At 44.7% G+C, this 17,161-nt stretch overlaps 1 protein-coding gene across 1 annotated transcript in view; it reads right to left on the bottom strand.

Moving 5' to 3' along the window:
- Positions 1-13,808, bottom strand: part of LOC126266839 (uncharacterized) — a 152,715-nt gene extending 138,907 nt beyond the window's left edge. The window contains exons 1-3 of the mRNA XM_049971453.1: positions 13,748-13,808; positions 8,172-9,202; positions 924-1,208 (exon numbers count right to left, since the gene is read on the bottom strand). Coding sequence (XP_049827410.1) covers positions 924-1,208; positions 8,172-9,202; positions 13,748-13,808 — 1,377 coding nt within the window. The remainder of the gene's footprint in view (positions 1-923; positions 1,209-8,171; positions 9,203-13,747) is intronic.
- Positions 13,809-17,161: the final 3,353 nt, after the last annotated feature.

Below are 17,161 nucleotides of genomic sequence, written 5' to 3'. Positions count from 1 at the left end.
AGTAGCTAAAGCTTGGTGAAGTTAATGTTTTGAAATGACCAATAGCTGCACAGTAGGGGTATGGGTGGTCGTAAATGACCACAATTAAACGGAGAGTTATCACTTTACACTAAAAGCGCTCGACATTTTACTAATGTCTGAGTAAACATGAACCCAAATCCCAGACTAGGTCGCCACCTTGGCTATAAATTACATTAATTATCTTGATAGTTATTTCCCACTAATTCCATCATAAACGAACAAAATATGCACCCAAGTGAGCAGTTTGTTCACATAAGAGAACAAAGCCTTCTTTTTTCTGAAACCAGCTGATGCGCCCTGCTACCAAAAACGTGTTAATAGCTAGGATTATATCACCAAATGTTACGTGAATGTGTTACATTTTATCCTAACAGAAGTCTGACGTCATTTGCTAAGATTTGCATACATTCACTTCACACGTCACTAGAATAAAATAACAAAAATGTTTCTAAATCTTAATGCAGAATTTTTAGGATGAACTAAAATGCAGAAATCTAAACAGTCTTTTTATTTCACCTTACATACACCCGATTTACTATGTTTCTATTCTTCATAGACGAAACTTATTCATATGTATGCTCGTCATTGAACAGTCTGGATGATTGTATGTTCCTTACTCAAAGAAATTGTGCATTTGTGCGTAAAAAATTTGACCATCACAGTTTCCTCAACTCCTCTACATTACCAACTTTGATTTGATAACATTTAAATTTCTTGATGTAATCAAAGGTCTCTACGTTCTCACGATCACTGCACATATCAGTCTATTAACAGGTAGAATAAATTATAGTCGGTCTTGCTTTACAGTTCAGCCAAGTGATTCAAGCGTCGCTACTCATTTGTTTTCAGCTCGGACATTCTTTCACGGATTCGTCCATATTTCTGCTGACTTCTCTACCTACACGACTGTCCATTTCCTCGTTGATCTGCGCGAAACTCTTGTTCCTCGTCTCGGGCATGACCGCGTATACATAAATAATGCCACCCACACACATCACGGTGAAGCACCAGAAGGAATAGTAAGCTCCCAGGCCGTCCGAGACCACCTGGAACATCTTCTTGAGGAAGAAGCCATACAGTGCTATAACGATCATGCCAATAGCCACGCCGATGCCCTTCACAGACACGTGGAACAGTTCACCCATAAACAAGGACAGCACTGGTGCCAGGCCGATAGAGTACGAAATCTGTAACAAGTTTAACACATATTACAATCTAACTTATCCCAGTCTCTTTAGAGAAACTAACGCAATCAACGCCAAAAAAACTAAACTGAGCAACGGTTTTATGCATTTGGAAAAACTTAAGAAAACCAATACATCATTAAACTCACTAAAAAGATAAGCATATTGTTACTAGGTAGATACTTGATACACTGCTAGCCATTAAAATTGCTACACCAAGAAGAAATGCAGATGATGATCGGGAATTCATTGGACATATATTATAATACAGCTCACAAGTGATTACATTTCAAGCAATTTGGATGCTTACATCCTGAGAAATCAGTGCCCAGAACAACCACCTCTGGCCGTAATAATGGCCTTGATACGCCTGGGCATTGAGTCACACAGGGTTTGGAAGGCGTGTACAGGTACAGCTGGCCCATGCAGCTTCAACACGATACCGCAGTTCATCAAGAGTAGTGACTGGCGTATTTTGACGAGCCAGTTGCTCGGCCACTATTGACCAGCCGTTTTCAATTAGTGAGAGGTCTGGAGAATGAGCTGGTAGGGCAGCAGTCGGACATTTTCTGTATCCAGGAAGGCCCGTACAAGACCTGCAACATGAGGTCGTGCATTATCCTGCTGAAATGTAGGGTTTCGGAGGACCGAATGAAGGGTAGAGCCACGGGTCGTAACACATCTGAAATGTAACGTAGGCTACACTGTTAAAAGTGCCGTAAATGCGAACAAGAGGTGACCGAGTCATGTAACCAGTGACACCCCATACCATCAAGCCGGGTGATACGCAAGCGTGATGATGGCGAATACACGCTTCCAATGTGAATTCACCGCGATGTCGCCAAAAACGGATGCGACCATCATGATTCTGTAAACAGAACCTGGGTTTATCCGAAAAAATGACGTTTTTCCATTCGTGCACCCAGGCTCGTCGTTGAGTACACTATCGCAGGCGCTCCTGTCTGTGATGTAGCGGCAAGGGAAACCGCAGCCATGCTCTCCGAGCTGATAGTCCATGCTGCTGCAAACGTCGTCGAACTGTTCGTGCAGATGGTTGTTGTCTTGCAAATGTCCCCATCTGTTGACTCAGGGATCGAGACGTGGCTGCACGATCAGTTACAGCCATGCGGATAAGATGCCTGTCATCTTGACTGCTAGGGATACGAGGCCATTGGGATCCATCACAGCGTTCCGTATTACCCTCCTCAACCTACCGATTCAATATTCTGCTACCAGTCTTTCGATCTCGACGACCGCGAGCAGCAATGTCGCGAGAAGATAAACCGCAATCGCGATAGGCTACAATCCGACCTTAATCAAAGTCGGAAACGTGATGGTACGCATTTCTCCTCCTTAAACGAGGCATTACAACAACGTTTCAGCAGGCAACGCCAGTCAACTACTGTCTGTGTATGGGAAATCGGTTGGAAACGTTCCTCATATCAGCACGTTGAAGGTGTCGCCACCGGCGCCAACCTTGTGTGAATGCTCTGAAAAGATAATAATTTGCATATCTACGCATATTCTTCCTGTCGGTTAAATTTCGCGTCTGTAGCACGTCATCTTCGTGGTGTAGTAATTTTAATGGTCATTAGTGTACTAGAATGTATCAGATAGATTATGTAATGGTAAGACAGACATTTAGGAACCATGTCTTAAATTGTAAGACATTTCCAAGGGCAGATATGGACTCCGCACACAATCTATTGGTTATGAACTGTAGATTAACACTGAAGAAACTGCAAAAAGGTGGGAATTTAAGGACATGGAACCTGTATAATCTGACTAAACCAGAGGTAGTACACAGTTTCAGGGAGAGAATAAGGGAACAAGACAGAAATTGGGGAAATAAATACAGTAGAAGAAGAATGGGTAGCTTTGAGGGATGAAGTAGTGAAGGCAGCAGAGGAACAAATCGGTAAAAAGACGAGGGCTAGTAGAAATCCTTGGGTAACAGAAGAAATATTGAATTTAACTGATGAAAGGAGAAAATGTAAAAATGCAGTAAATGAAGCAAGCAAAAAGGAATGCAAACGTCTCAAAAATGAGATTGACAGGAAGTGCAAAATGGCTAAGCAGGGATGGCTAGAGGGCAAATTCAAGGATGTAGAGGCTTATCTCACTAGGGGTAAAGTAGATACTGCCTACAGGAAAGTTAAACAGACCTTTGGAGAAAAGAGAACCACTTGTATGAATATCAAGAGCTCAGATGGAACCCCGTTCTAAGCAAAGAAAGGAAAGCTGAAAGGTAGAAGGAGTATATAGAGGGTCTATACAAGGGCGATATACTTGGGGACAATATTATGGAAATGGAAGAGCATGTGGAGGAAGATGAAATGGGAGATATGATACTGAGTCAAGAGTTTGACAGAGCGCTGAAAGACCTAAGCCGAAATAAGGTCCCAGGAATAGACAACATTCCATTAGAACTACTGATAGCCTTGGGAGAGCCAGCCCTGACAAAACTCTACCATCTGGTGAGCAAGATGTATGAGACAGGCGAAATACTCTCAGACTTGAACAAGAATATAATAATTCCAATTCCAAAGAAAGCAGGTGTTGATATGTGTGAAAATTACCGAATTATCAGTTTAATTCGACACGATTGCAAAATACTAACGTGAAAACGTGAATTCATTACAGGCGGGTGGAAAAATTGGTGGAACCAGACCTCGGGGAAGATCAGTTTGGATTTCGTAGAAATGTTGGAACGCGTGAGGCAATACTGACCCCACGACTTATCTTAGAAAATAGATTAAGGAAAGGCAAACCAACGTTTCTAGCATTTGTAGACTTAGGGGAAGCTTTTAACAATGTTAACTATAATACCCTCTTTCAAATTCTGAGGGTGGCAGGGGTAAAATACATGGAGCGAAAGGCTATTTACAATTTGTAAAGAAACCAGATGGGAGTTAAAAGAGTTTAGAGGCACGAAAGGGGAGCAGTGGTTGGGACGGGAGTGAGACAGATTACCCCTGATATTATTCAATCTGTATATTGAGCAAGCAGTAAAGGAAACAAAGAAAAATTTGGCGTAGGAATTAAAATCCATGGTGAAGGAATGAAAACTTTGAGGTTCGCCGATGCCATTATAATTCTGTCAGAGACAGCAAAGGAGCAGTTGAACGGAATGGGCAGTATCTTGAAGGGAGGATATAAGATGAACATCAGCAAAAGCAAAACTAGGATAATGGAATGTAGTCGAATTAAGTAAGGTGATGCTGAGAGAATTAGATTAGGAAATGAGACACTTAAAGTAGTAAAGGATTTTTGCTATTTGGAGAGCAAAGTAACTGATGTTGGTCGAAGTAGAGAGGATATAAAATGTAGACTGGCAATGGCAAGGAAAGCATTTCTGAAGAAGAGGATTTTGTTAACATCGAGTATAGGTTTAAGTGTCAGGAAGTCATTTCTGAAAGTATTTGTATGGAGTGAAACATGGACGATAAATAGTTTGGACAAGAAAAGAATAGAAGCTTTCGAAATGTGGTGCTACAGAAGAATGCTGAAGATTAGATGGGTGGATCACATAACTAATGACGAGGTATTGAAGAGAATTGGAGAGAAGAGGAGTTTGTGGCACAACTTGACTATAAGAAGGGATCGGTTGGTAGGACATGTTCTGAGGCATCAAGTGATCACCAATTTAGCATTGGAGGGTAAAACTCGTAGAGGGAGACCAAGAGATGAATACACTAAGCAGATTGAGAAGGATGTAGGTTGCATTAGGTACCGGGAAATGAAGAAACTTGCACAGGATAGAGTAGCACGGAGAGCTGCATCAAACCAGTCTCAGGTATGAAGATCACAACAACAACAAATATTGTTACTATAGCAGATCTGGTTTCATCACGTGTACTATTGACTCAATGACACGTAGTAAAGCATTTGCTTCTCTGAGGGTGAGATAAGACAGCTACTAGAGGCAGAAGCGTGGATTAGCGACATTAGTTGTATAAAATACAATAGTGCGCCAGTAACAGACTGTGATTTCTCAGACAAACATAGCCAAAACTTGTGAATGAAAACTCAAATTGTGCAGTAGACCATTCGCTATTGTGTTTCGACTGACAAGTACGAAAATGTTCCTAGGAAACAGGAGTGGAAGACTGCATTGATAGGAATTAAATTTATTGAGTCTGTTGTTCGTAGTGTCTGAATGTTGCGTCTACCCACAACTTCAGCGTTGAATTTAATCAGCCAAGAATGGCCAATGGCTATGAGGCACATCCATGGTCGATACTGTGCCGTTTTGTACTCTTAATGATTAATGTTAAGGTCTGAGTGCCCATACTAAATATGGTCTTCCCTTGTTGCAGACAGTGGGGGGTGGGAAGAGGTTTTAGATAGCTTCTTTAGGATAACATGTGGGGCCACCAGTAACATGTGCACAGGTTACCATTAGTCGAAGGAGAAAGTTTCAGTACCTGCGCTGAAATGATGATCGTTCTCTTTAAGAATGAATTCATAGTTAGTCTGTAAAAGTATAGTCGGTGTGTTTCAATATCACTGAGAACTGGGACTCATTCAATCCATCATACGCGACTGGATGTGGATCCTATGGAACAGATGCTGTCTGGGTACGAGGTGTGGCAGCAATATAATGATATTCATGAACAAATCTTGAGTTCCCAGCTGGATATACAGGTATCCCAACACAGCCATCCGGTTTGAAACTCGAGAACGTTTCATAAGCAGCATCTTTGCATGCTGGGAAGCGTTCGTTCACACACAAGTAATGATAGTAGCATTCTGGCAGGACTATGGTAGTCCTGTTGCCTCACATTTCCTAACAATTCTAGGCCAGTCTCTCATTGACGGCCGGGGCATAAGTTTCACGTGGCATTTAACGTTTCCGGAGGTCTGAGAGATAGTATAATACTATCCACAGTAACGGAGGTTTACGTCGTCAAAAACTGAAGCAAACGTGAACTCTCCTCAGTTCAGGCCACTAAATAATATTGAGGTTAACGACTAGGAAGTTAACATTGAATAGGTTTTCCTTTCACCTAACGGTGATGCAGTATTTGGACATGAAAAAGATATATGCTGAGTTAGTTTCTATATAAACGAGGGCTGGAACTTTAATAGTGGCAACTATTTTTTACATCCTGTACAAAATAGATAAGTGTTTCAGAGTTTTACTGACCTTCAAATGAGTCACCAGCATTGTGTATAACCCATTGCCAGCGATGTGGAAGTCGCAGGATACTCTTAGCAGTACCAGTTGTGTTGATAGTTCGAGCAGCTCGGACTACTGCCTGACCAATTTGTAGTAGTTCTGAACCAAATGCCGTGAAGTGTTTCCTTCAGTTTAGGAATCGAGTTGAACTTATGAGGGCTTAAATCAGGGGAGTATAGCAGGTGCTATAGCACATAGCAACTACATCAGTCAAACAAATCAGTAACAGCTAGGAATGCACGTGCTTGAGCATTGTCCTGCAAAATGCTGGTCAGGTCCTGCAGAAAGTGTCATCGCTTCTTTCTGTAAGCTGGTCATAGGTTGTGTTCCAAAAATGAACAGCTTAGAAACAGAAGTGATGATACTTTGTGCAGGACCTGACTATCATTTTGCAGGAAAGTGCTCCAGCACATACAGTGCAAGCTGTTAGTGATTTGTTTGACTGATGCAGCTGCTAAGTGCTATACCACCTGCTGCACTACCCTGACTTAAGCACTCATAAATTCAACTCGATTCCTAAACTGAAGGAAACACTTCACGGCATTCGCTTCAGAACTGCTACAAATTCGTCGGGCAGTAAAGCACGCCACTCGAACTGTCAACATACCTGGCACTGCTAAGAGTATCCCTCGACTTCCACATCGCTGGAAATGGGTTATACACAATGCTGGTGACTCTTCTGGTTTCTTTCTTTCTTGTTATTTCATTCCCCAAAATGGGGTGGGCTGGCAGCGACACAATGCGCCACTCTTCAGCCAAAAGAGTTACAGAAAAACGTAGTCAATTGAGAAAAGAACATAGATTAGAGAATGGTATAAAATGCAGAATAAACAAGAACAAAAAAAGATGAGTATAAATGGTAGATTTAAAAACAACATAGGGGAGAGCCACATACACATGCAGAGAATGAGCACTGTGAGTTGACACGAAAACAAAGAAACACCGCAGTGGGAACACAAATGAATAATGCTGGCGACACTGTTGGTGCTGGTGGAATGTACCACTGCACACGGCACTAGAGAAACACTGACACCACAGTGAAAATGTTAAAAATCACTGCACCAAATGGGTGAAGGGTAGGAGGAGGGAAGAAAAGTGAGGGGGGAGAGACGGTAGGGGGAAACCTGGAGGGGGAGGAGGGGGTGTTGAAGGGGAGAAGGAAAGGAGCTTGAAGCCCAGGGGGTGGGGTGAAAAGGAGAAAGAAGATGGTCGGCAGGGGAAAAGGAGGAAGAAGGGAAGGGGCAGAGGGAGAGAGAGAGGGAGCTCTCAGGACAGGGGGAAGAAGGAGGGATTAGATGTGGTAGGAGGGGTAGATGGAAGGCATATGGACATCATCTGGGAGAGGGAGTTGGCGGAAGCCACCTTGGGTGACGGTATGGAGTGTGTGGAAATAGAGACGAGGTGGCACACTGTGGTACAGGCGCGGCAGAGGGCTAGGGTGGGAGAGGATGGGAGAAATGAAAGGATGGGGGGGATTCAGTTTGCGGGAGACGTATAGCATCCGTATTCGTTCAAGGAACAGGACGAGATGGGGGAAGGGAAACAGACCATAAAGGATCCGTGTGGGGGACAGGAGACGGATATGATACGCGAGGCAGAGTGCATGTCTGGTGACTCCTTTGTAGGTCTGTAAAGCTTTGAAAGATGTATCTATTTTATGCAAATTGTAAATAAATAGTTGCCACTATTAAAGTTCCAACCGTTGTATATTCACACTGATAGATCAAAGATATGATTCCACGTGAAACCAATAGCAGCTTCCCATTAAGAAGCTGTTGCATTACATTGAATCCAATCATGCCAGCGAGTGGCACCCAGTCGAATGCAGTTGGCACACTTCCGTAGATGTCGTCGACGTAGAAGTAAGCTCCCTCTGCAGCCAGACAGATGGCGCACACTGAGAAAGTCGCCATGCAGAGGGGCCGCCGATCGAACCTCTCGACGACCAGCGACGACACGACGTTTGCACCAAGCGTGACGACCGTCAGGATGATGGAAGAGATGTTCGAGTCAAGTTCGCTTCCACTCTTCTCAAATATGTACGTCGTGTACGTGGCGAGTGCGGTCGACCCTGCCGACATCTGAAATAGAATAAATCCTGTCGCTAAGAGCAACGTCCGGCGGTGCACTGGCACCAAGATAACGTCCGTGAACTTTCCTTTGTTTTGCTGTTTCTCACGTATATCTTTATACAACAATTCCAGCTCAACCTTGAGCTCCTCTGACGTTAGTTGACCTTTGAGTCTTTCGAGACACTTCACAGCTTCCGCTTCTCTGTGATGCGTGAGAAAGAAGTATGGTGACTCCGGCATCCAGATGAATGTCAAGACGAAGATTATCGGAATTGAGGTGCAGATGAGAGCAACGGTGGTGATGGATAGGTAAGGCCCAATGCAATACACGAGCAGGGTGCCACACTGCATAAGGATGTAATGGATCACAACTAGCGTCCCCCTTAGATCGGTGTCGGCTATCTCACACAGAAAAACAGGTAAGGCAGTAATAATGGCACCGGCTCCCAAACTTCCAATCGCTCGTGCTGAGAGCAGCATTTCATAGGAATCGGCGAATGCCACCATCAACCACCAGACGACAAAAGGTCCAGCTCCAAAGAGGGCCACTTTCTTACGCCCCACGACGTCCACTGCATAGCCGGCGGCAAATATAGTCACCAGCATGGTGAGCGAGTTGATGGAGGCCAGCCAAGACCCCTCGTCAGGGGTGAGTGGAATTGGCGAATCTTCTGCCTCCAGGATCGGCAAAGTCGTTCCAGGCCAACCCATGAAGGTACCGTAGCATGTGTAGACCAGCGACGCTGTAATAAAAAAAAAAAAAAAAAAGAAGCCCAGATGAATGTAATGTGAAAACTTGATGAGGGGTGACATGGCCACCTTGAAAGTAATAATGGTAGAATATTTGCGAATACGTGAAAAAAAACAGTCTTTGACCGTAAATTTCATCTGCTTACAGCTGCAGTACTGCACAGTGTGCTAAGATGGCTGCACGTCACGCGCTATGAGTGTTTACCACAGTTTTGTCTTATTTTATTGTGTGACGAGGGCAATCACGGCAATTAATTTTACTACGTTCAAGGGTGATGATCATAACGATCGAAACCGGTTATTACACAGAATACAACTAATTGTCAAAGACTGTTTTGGTTTCCTTGTGTTCTTTGGAGAGCAAAAGTTGATCTAGGAAACTAAATAGTCCATTTAGTGCTTCCTCACGGTAAAAGTACCATTATCGAAGAACAAATCGAATGAAGAATTTCCAAAATATAATAATAATAATTTGGCTCATGAACGCAGAGAAAGTACAAAATTGTTCATGGTTTCTCAGGGATTGTTTTTGATGCAATGAAATCGGAGAAAAAAAGATGACGAAACCTGAGAACAGCGTCCGTATTTCTTACCTGGCTAAGCAGAATAGGGGGTTACATCAGCTAACTTAAAGAAGAAAGACGAGCGAAAGTCAGGGAATTTGCCGAAACTAGTGATTATGCTACGAATCGAATAACAGAAGTAGAAAATGTATTGTCTCTTGGGTTAAGAAAAAGATACTTGAGTGAATTTTCACTATGCAGTGGAGTGTGCGCTGATATGAAACTTCCTGTCAGACCATCTCTATGTGGCGGACCGAACTCTGGATCTTTGCCTCTCGTGGGCAAGTATATTACTAGCTGAGTTACCCAAACACTCCTCAGAAACCATCCTCATAGCTTCACTACAGCTAGTACCTCGTCTCCTACCTTCCAAACTTCACAGAAGTTCTCCTGTGAAACTTGCAAGACTAGCACTCCTACGGACGAGACAGAACATATGGCCTGCACGACGGCGGAGCCTCGATGGCGCGGAGTGACGACGTCGACGATGACCGAATTACATGCTGGGAACAAAGTTACTCCAGGAAGGGGCCCAATGCTGTCAAGTGGCATACGGCATGGCTCACTGCTGCTTTTCCCCTCCCCGATCCCCACTGACGGAGTTCGACCGCACTTCAGGGCTCTAGTCCGAACATATCAAATAGCAGTGATTAACACTAACAACGTTGGCTCTCGACAGAAAGTTCAACTACTATGCGATATGATGATGGCATTCGACATCAAAATTGCACAACTGCAGATAATACACTTGGCCACACTTCAAGACGTCGTGGCTATACCACTTATCCCTCCTCTGGTGACCACCTCCGATGGGCTGCAGTCATTTACAAACATGAGGGCATCGTTATAACTAACGTCATATACATTCCGTCTGCAAGAGGCATCGCGCTCGCCGTCATGGTGACATGTATCGTCAACATTTATGCCTCGACCCGCAGACACACAGCAACCGCTTCAAAACAAAAGAAATCGCCAGTTTACTTCTTGGAAACTGTGACCATTATTTGCTTGTGAGTGATTTTAATTGAGTCGTGCACCCTAAGGATCAAATGAGCCACTGCAACACCTGTCGCCTGTGATATGTTGCACTGCGACACTTGGGGTGTTTAGCAAGGCAGTGCACCTAGACATAAAAGACAAATCACTCGTTGAACCACCTTAACAGGATTTGCGTCTCTCGGGGACTGACACCTGCACTCCATGGTGCAGAACTACAGCCCTTGGTCATTTAAGACCACTGTGCTTACATCTGCAACATTCTCTTCCCGCAAAAGGTGGACTAGTGCTGTAGTGTGTCGTGGAAGCTAAACATCTCCCACCTCCACAACCCTGTGTCTTCAATCGTTACTGACACCCATGAACGACGACTGTCTAGGTACTGCACAACCTTCAATTGGTGCCTGCAACTTGCCAAACCTGACATACGATGTAACTTTATCTCGTATGAAAATACTACCAACTGTATCTAAGCCGTTCTCCGCGATTTACACGTCCAGCCGGCCTCCCATGAAACCCGGAGGATCGTAACGGGATTAAGGCTCAAATCGTGATTCTGGCACTACGTAGGCTGCAGGGGGCACATGTGAGAACCAGACTCAGGACTCAGTGGTACAGGAACAACCCCCCCCCCCTTTCCAGTGATCTACATCTGTCACTTCTCAGTGAGGCGAAATCGTCGGTGCCTTTGTAGACGACTAACATACAATGAACCAGGAGGAGCTGATCAAAGCTCGTGCTGAAGAAGTTGTGTTACTACACATCGCGCTCCCTTGACGGTGACGATGCAGATGAGCTGGCGAAGGTGGTTGAGTAAGACGAGAGCCACGATGCAATCAATAGAGATTTTTTGAATAAGTGGCCTAGAGTCGATGGACTGCGGATAAAATTTTATCGCGCCTTCCTTGAGTTAATGAGATCACAATGGATGCCAATGTTTCATGAACTGCTGACGATAGACAAGGCAGTTCTGCCAATCTTTGCCACAGGTAATAATCACACTCATCTACAAACCAGTGCCCAGAGCTTAGAGCTGCCTCCTAGAGACACGTTACCGCAAGATACTCCCTAACATTATATTCCTGGAACAGACAATTTCGGGTGGCCCAGTTAATATACAAGCGACTACAAGTGAACGTCGCAACTTAATCTCATTGGCAGCGGCATGCAGACTCCGTGGCGCGGTGCTTGCCATTGATTTTGACAACGCATCCGACTAGTTGCAGTATCGTTTTCTATTCTCCGTCAAGGGCCAAATAAGCAAATGAGTTTCCCACTCCCTTTATTGCTATCATCCAGTGCCTGGACGGCAGCACTGAACCCCGGCTTCAGGTCAATGATTATACGGTGGGACTAGTGATCATGTGCCGCTCCATTACACAAGGTTGCCCACTTTCGACACTACTCTGAGCCAAATGCCTGGAGCCACTCATCGAGAAACTGACGACCCACTTTGTGGTTTCACGTTGCGACAGCACACTTTTCGTTGTCATGCATAAGCGGACTACATCCTCCCCTTAGTTCGCTCACATACCGAAACACACATGGTACTCGATTTCATATCAATTTACGAAAATACAACGGACAGTACCACGAATGTCGCTAAATCCTTGGCAATGCCAAGTGGACGCGGCCTCTCACGCGTCGACTTAGCACCCTCCTGTGCATGGAGGGCCCTCGATACCTTTCTCCTCCTACGTGCGCTCCTCCGGTGCCATCACTTTCCGGCGTACCTCTACCGACTCGATTTTTGTTACAACGTGTCGACTACCTCAGCCAGTATAGGGCATCCAGGACGGTCGACATTGCACAGGTGTTTCCACTGCCATCAGCTCCGGTACGCAGCCTCCAGGCCGCGTTATGATACTTTCTTACTGCTGGTACGCTCCTCAAGGTCTGTTACGAAACGCTCACTTTGCACCCTCAGACGGGGGTTCATCCTCGCTAATGTTCGACATTGGGCGGCGTCCTTGTAAAATGGTTCAAATGGCTCTGAGCACTATGGAACTTAACTACTGTGGTCATGAGTCCCCTACTTAAACCTAACTAACCTAAGGACGTCACACACATCCATGCCTGAGGCAGGATTCGAACCTGCGACCGTAGCGGTCACGCGTTCCCAAACTATAGCGCCTAGAACCGCACGGCCACTCCGGCCGGCGGCGTCCTTGTACATGGCCACCATACACAAGCAGCGGTGCGTTCCTCACACGCATCTTGCTGTACGTTTTTATGACCACGTCCATATTCCCACCGGTGTCAGCAGAACATATCACGTCCCATCAAGCGCACTTTTCGGAATTCATCGTCGACATGTATTACGCTCACACCCACCGAGCAAGCGCCTTTTTCACACCAGCCTGCTGTGTTAAATATTCTGCAACAACGTCGAAGTTCCATCGATGAGGTGACCTAGGGTTTGGCATCGTGTCCACCAGTCTTTCCTTCCCTCCTACGTGCGGGCGACATGGTACCATGTCTCGTGTGCAAAATTCGCCACAAATCAACGTGTTCACGCTACTTTGTGCAATTTGCGACCTCGTGGAAGACGATGCCCACAGCCTGTCTTGTGCTGCCAACAGCAATATCCGGAAACTGGATCGATTGTTCGTTGCCTGCTAACTCTGTATTCCGCCGGGCTTAATTGACTCATGGACTTCTGCATCTGCCGGCCGGAGTGGCCGTGCGGTTCTAGGCGCTAGAGTCTGGAGCCGAGCGACCGCTACGGTCACAGGTTCGAATCCTGCCTCGGGAATGGATGTGTGTGATGTCCTTAGATTAGTTAGGTTTATTTAGTTCTAAGTTCTAGGCGACTGATGACCTCAGAAGATAAGTCGCATAGTGCTCAGAGCCATTTGAATTTCTGCATCTAGATGACACTCATTTCCCCGCTGTTATATGGATCAAGAGATGGACGGTCACTTACCTGTATACCGATGGCGATACATCGCGCCTTTACTTTTGGCAGTACTTACAAACCGTCCACAATGAAATCTAGCGCCGACTGTGCTAGCTCATCTTCTTCACCAATTACATTCATGGGATCTTCACGTCAGCCCCGCTCAACTGAATGGTGCCACGTGCGTGTAGCTCTATTTTTACATTGCGTCTTAGAACCGAAAACGTCAAACAAAAGTGATGCTACTGAATGCTATTTTGATTCAAATAAAGGTTCGGTCAAGAAATTTCGCCAACGAACCGAATTTCGTAGTGTCTGTAGGCATGAAGAAGCAGCTCTTTCGGGGAAAACAGTAATAAATGCCTATACGAAGGAATTTATGTACACTAATGACCATTAAAATTGCGGATCAATGAAGACGTCAAGTAACAAACATTAGACTGAGAAACTGCCTGTTGGCTTCTGTCTCGGGTTCTTCGTCCGACGTTCATCTAATGATTTTTCTGACGTTTCGCCAGCACGAGTGGCTGGCATTGTCAAAGCTTCACCCTCCCCTTGGAGGGTGAAGCTTTGACAATGCCAGCCACTCGTGCTGGCGAAACGTCAGAAAAATCATTAGATGAACGTCGGACGAAGAACCCGAGACAGAAGCCAACAGGCAGTTTGTCAACAAGTGGCCACGAAAGCCTTAACAAACATTAGATTGCTTACATATATAAAAATACAAACGATCAGCATTTCAGCGAAGCTGCACAAAGTACCTGAGGGCAACACCACTTACATTCTGTATAGCGTATGGGCAGAAACAGTCTGAAAATCTTGCAGTTATGTTGCAGGGTAGGTTGAGCTGAGAAGTCGTACATTCCAGTAGATTTTTATCGGCCAGACTATGGATGATGAGATTCTGTATCATATCTGCGCACCTCGCACCCGTCACTCTGAGTGTCTGAAGATCATCAACTCAAATTTCTTCGAAGAAAAAGAGTCCGATCAAAGCACCCCAAATTTCCTTGAAGAAAAAGAGTCCGATCAAAGTACCCCAAATTTCCTCGAAGAAAGAGAGTCTGATCAAAGCACCCCAAATTTCCTCGAAGTAAAAGAGTCAGATCAAAGCACCCCAAATTTCATTGAAGAATAAGTGTCTAGTCATGATTCATGTTGTCAATCCACACCACACCATGACTTTCTCGTCGCGAGGGGGGTCTACATGACAGTTATTGTATTTTCGGTAGCTTAGATTCTACCCTTATGAATGTTGAAATATCCTCGGAATGTGAAATGAGCTTCGTCAGTGCACAACGCGTTAGACAGACAGTCGTCATCTTCCCCAATTTTTTGAAGTGCTCACGCTGGAAATGTTATCCGTGTCACAAAAAGATGGCTAACAGTTCATGATGACACTGGATTTTGTACGGACAGCTCTGTAGTGATCTCCAAACAGTAGTGGGTGGAATTCCAGTCGACGTATGACTTGACGAGCGCTGACTTGTAACGTTATGAGTATGTTAGGCAGTTATTCATTCACCTTTTTTTCTGCTAGAGTGCGTGCGATTCGGCGGGACGATGATTTCATGAGCGGCCACAGGCGAGCTCAGGTGCAGAGACAATGGGCGCTTCGCCGGACACTGGTAAATCACAGAGCTGGGAATTTGGACGGCTGATGCTCGCATTCCTTTGTGCAGAAATTTTTCAGGGAATGGCGGAGTGTCAGACATGCTTACAGATGGCTAGGTTACATCTCTTTGAGATTTGACAATAACTCACATCGAATAGTAATGCAAAACTAAATACATTTGCGATCCCAAAAAAATGAGGTACTTGCAATGACACAACAATATCTCAGTATCTTTAAAATTACAGAAGTTAATATGTCACGGCAAATAAACATTTTCACAATAACTTTCAGAATAATAATTTTAACTGCTTCATACGATTTCAACAAACTCTCGGTGATAGGCTTTCCACTATACCTATCACCCCTGAAAGCTCTGTATCTATTTTATTTACTAATTTACAACAGCTTTTACATTTTCATTATGCAGATGTTTGTCAGAACATCGTATTCTCCACATTCACATAGCAAATGGACACAACATCAGTATGTCACATTTTCCGTACTTGTGTTTTTATTCTTTGAAGAGTTTATTATTTTGCTAGTAACTTTATTTAAATGTTGATTGTAAGTGCTATTGAAAAGCTGTACAAATTTAAAAGAAGTCGCTGCAGGTGTTAGCACTCACTACAACTGAACAGAGAACCAAAAGACACTTTTGTCAAGCAAGCCTAAATCATTGTTCAGGCTGAAGAGGCAAAGAAACTGGTACACCTGCTGGAATTTCCGAAGTCCGTCGGAATGCACGACGGACATGAATGGATGCCGGTGGTCAGACAGGATGCTTACCTATGTGACACGAGTCAGAGCAGTATCTCCAGCTGCACACGAACCACAACATTACAGAGCCTCCACCAGTTTGAACATACCCCTGTGACATGCAGGCTCCATAGATTCATGAGGTTGTCTCCGTACCCATACAGGTCCATCAGCTCGATAACATTTGAAAAGAGACTCGTCCGACCAGGCAACATGTTTCCAGTTGTCAGCGGTCCAATGTCGGTGTTGACGGGCCCAGGAAAGGGGTTAAGCTTTTCATCGTGCAGCCTTCGGCTGCGAAAGCGCATATCGAAGATGTTTCGTTGAATAGTTCGCACGCTGACACTTGTTGATGGTCCAGCAATGAAGCCTGCAGTAATTTGCGGAAGGGTTGCACTTCTGTCACGTGCAGGATAATTTTACTGCCGCAGCGATGTCGGAGATTTAATGTTTCAACGGATTCCTGATACTCATGATACACTTGTGAAATGGTCGTATTGGTTGTATGACGCCACGTTCAAACACACTTAAATCTTGATAACTTGCCACAGTAGCCGCAGTAACCGATCTAACAACTGCGCCAGACACTTGTCTGTTATATAGGCCGCAGCGCCGTATTGTGCCTGTTTACATATCTCTGTGTTTGAATACGCTTGCCTACAACAGTTTCTTTGACTCTTCGGTGTATAAGGACAATGTGTTGTCATTTAACGTGAGCACACTTGCGCGAAAATATTGGCTTACTTATTTATGAACAAACTATTATTTATATTTATTGTAAGTGCCGGCCGCTGTGGCCGTGCGTTCTAGGCGCATCAGTCTGGAACCGCGTGACCGCTACGGTCGCAGGTTCAAATCCTCCCTCGGGCATGGATGTGTGTGATGTCCTTAGGTTAATTAGATTCAAGTAGTTGTACGTTCTAGGGACTGATGATCACAGATGTTAAGTCCCATAGTGCTCAGAGCCATTTTTGTAAGTGACCTGTATGTAGCCCCATTGTTGATAGCAATTCATTTATCTGAACATTGTTGTAATAAATTAGTTTAGTGTGGGAAAGTGGTCAAGATGAGTCAAATCACGTCTGTAGCTTGTAAACACGATGTGTTTTTGGTGGGGATGTCG

Source organism: Schistocerca gregaria, chromosome 1 (assembly GCF_023897955.1).
Source record: "Schistocerca gregaria isolate iqSchGreg1 chromosome 1, iqSchGreg1.2, whole genome shotgun sequence".
In the NCBI taxonomy this organism is placed as follows: Eukaryota; Metazoa; Arthropoda; class Insecta; order Orthoptera; family Acrididae; genus Schistocerca; species Schistocerca gregaria.
Note: the sequence above shows the minus strand (reverse complement) of the source record. Positions and strands in the feature narration are given on the sequence as shown.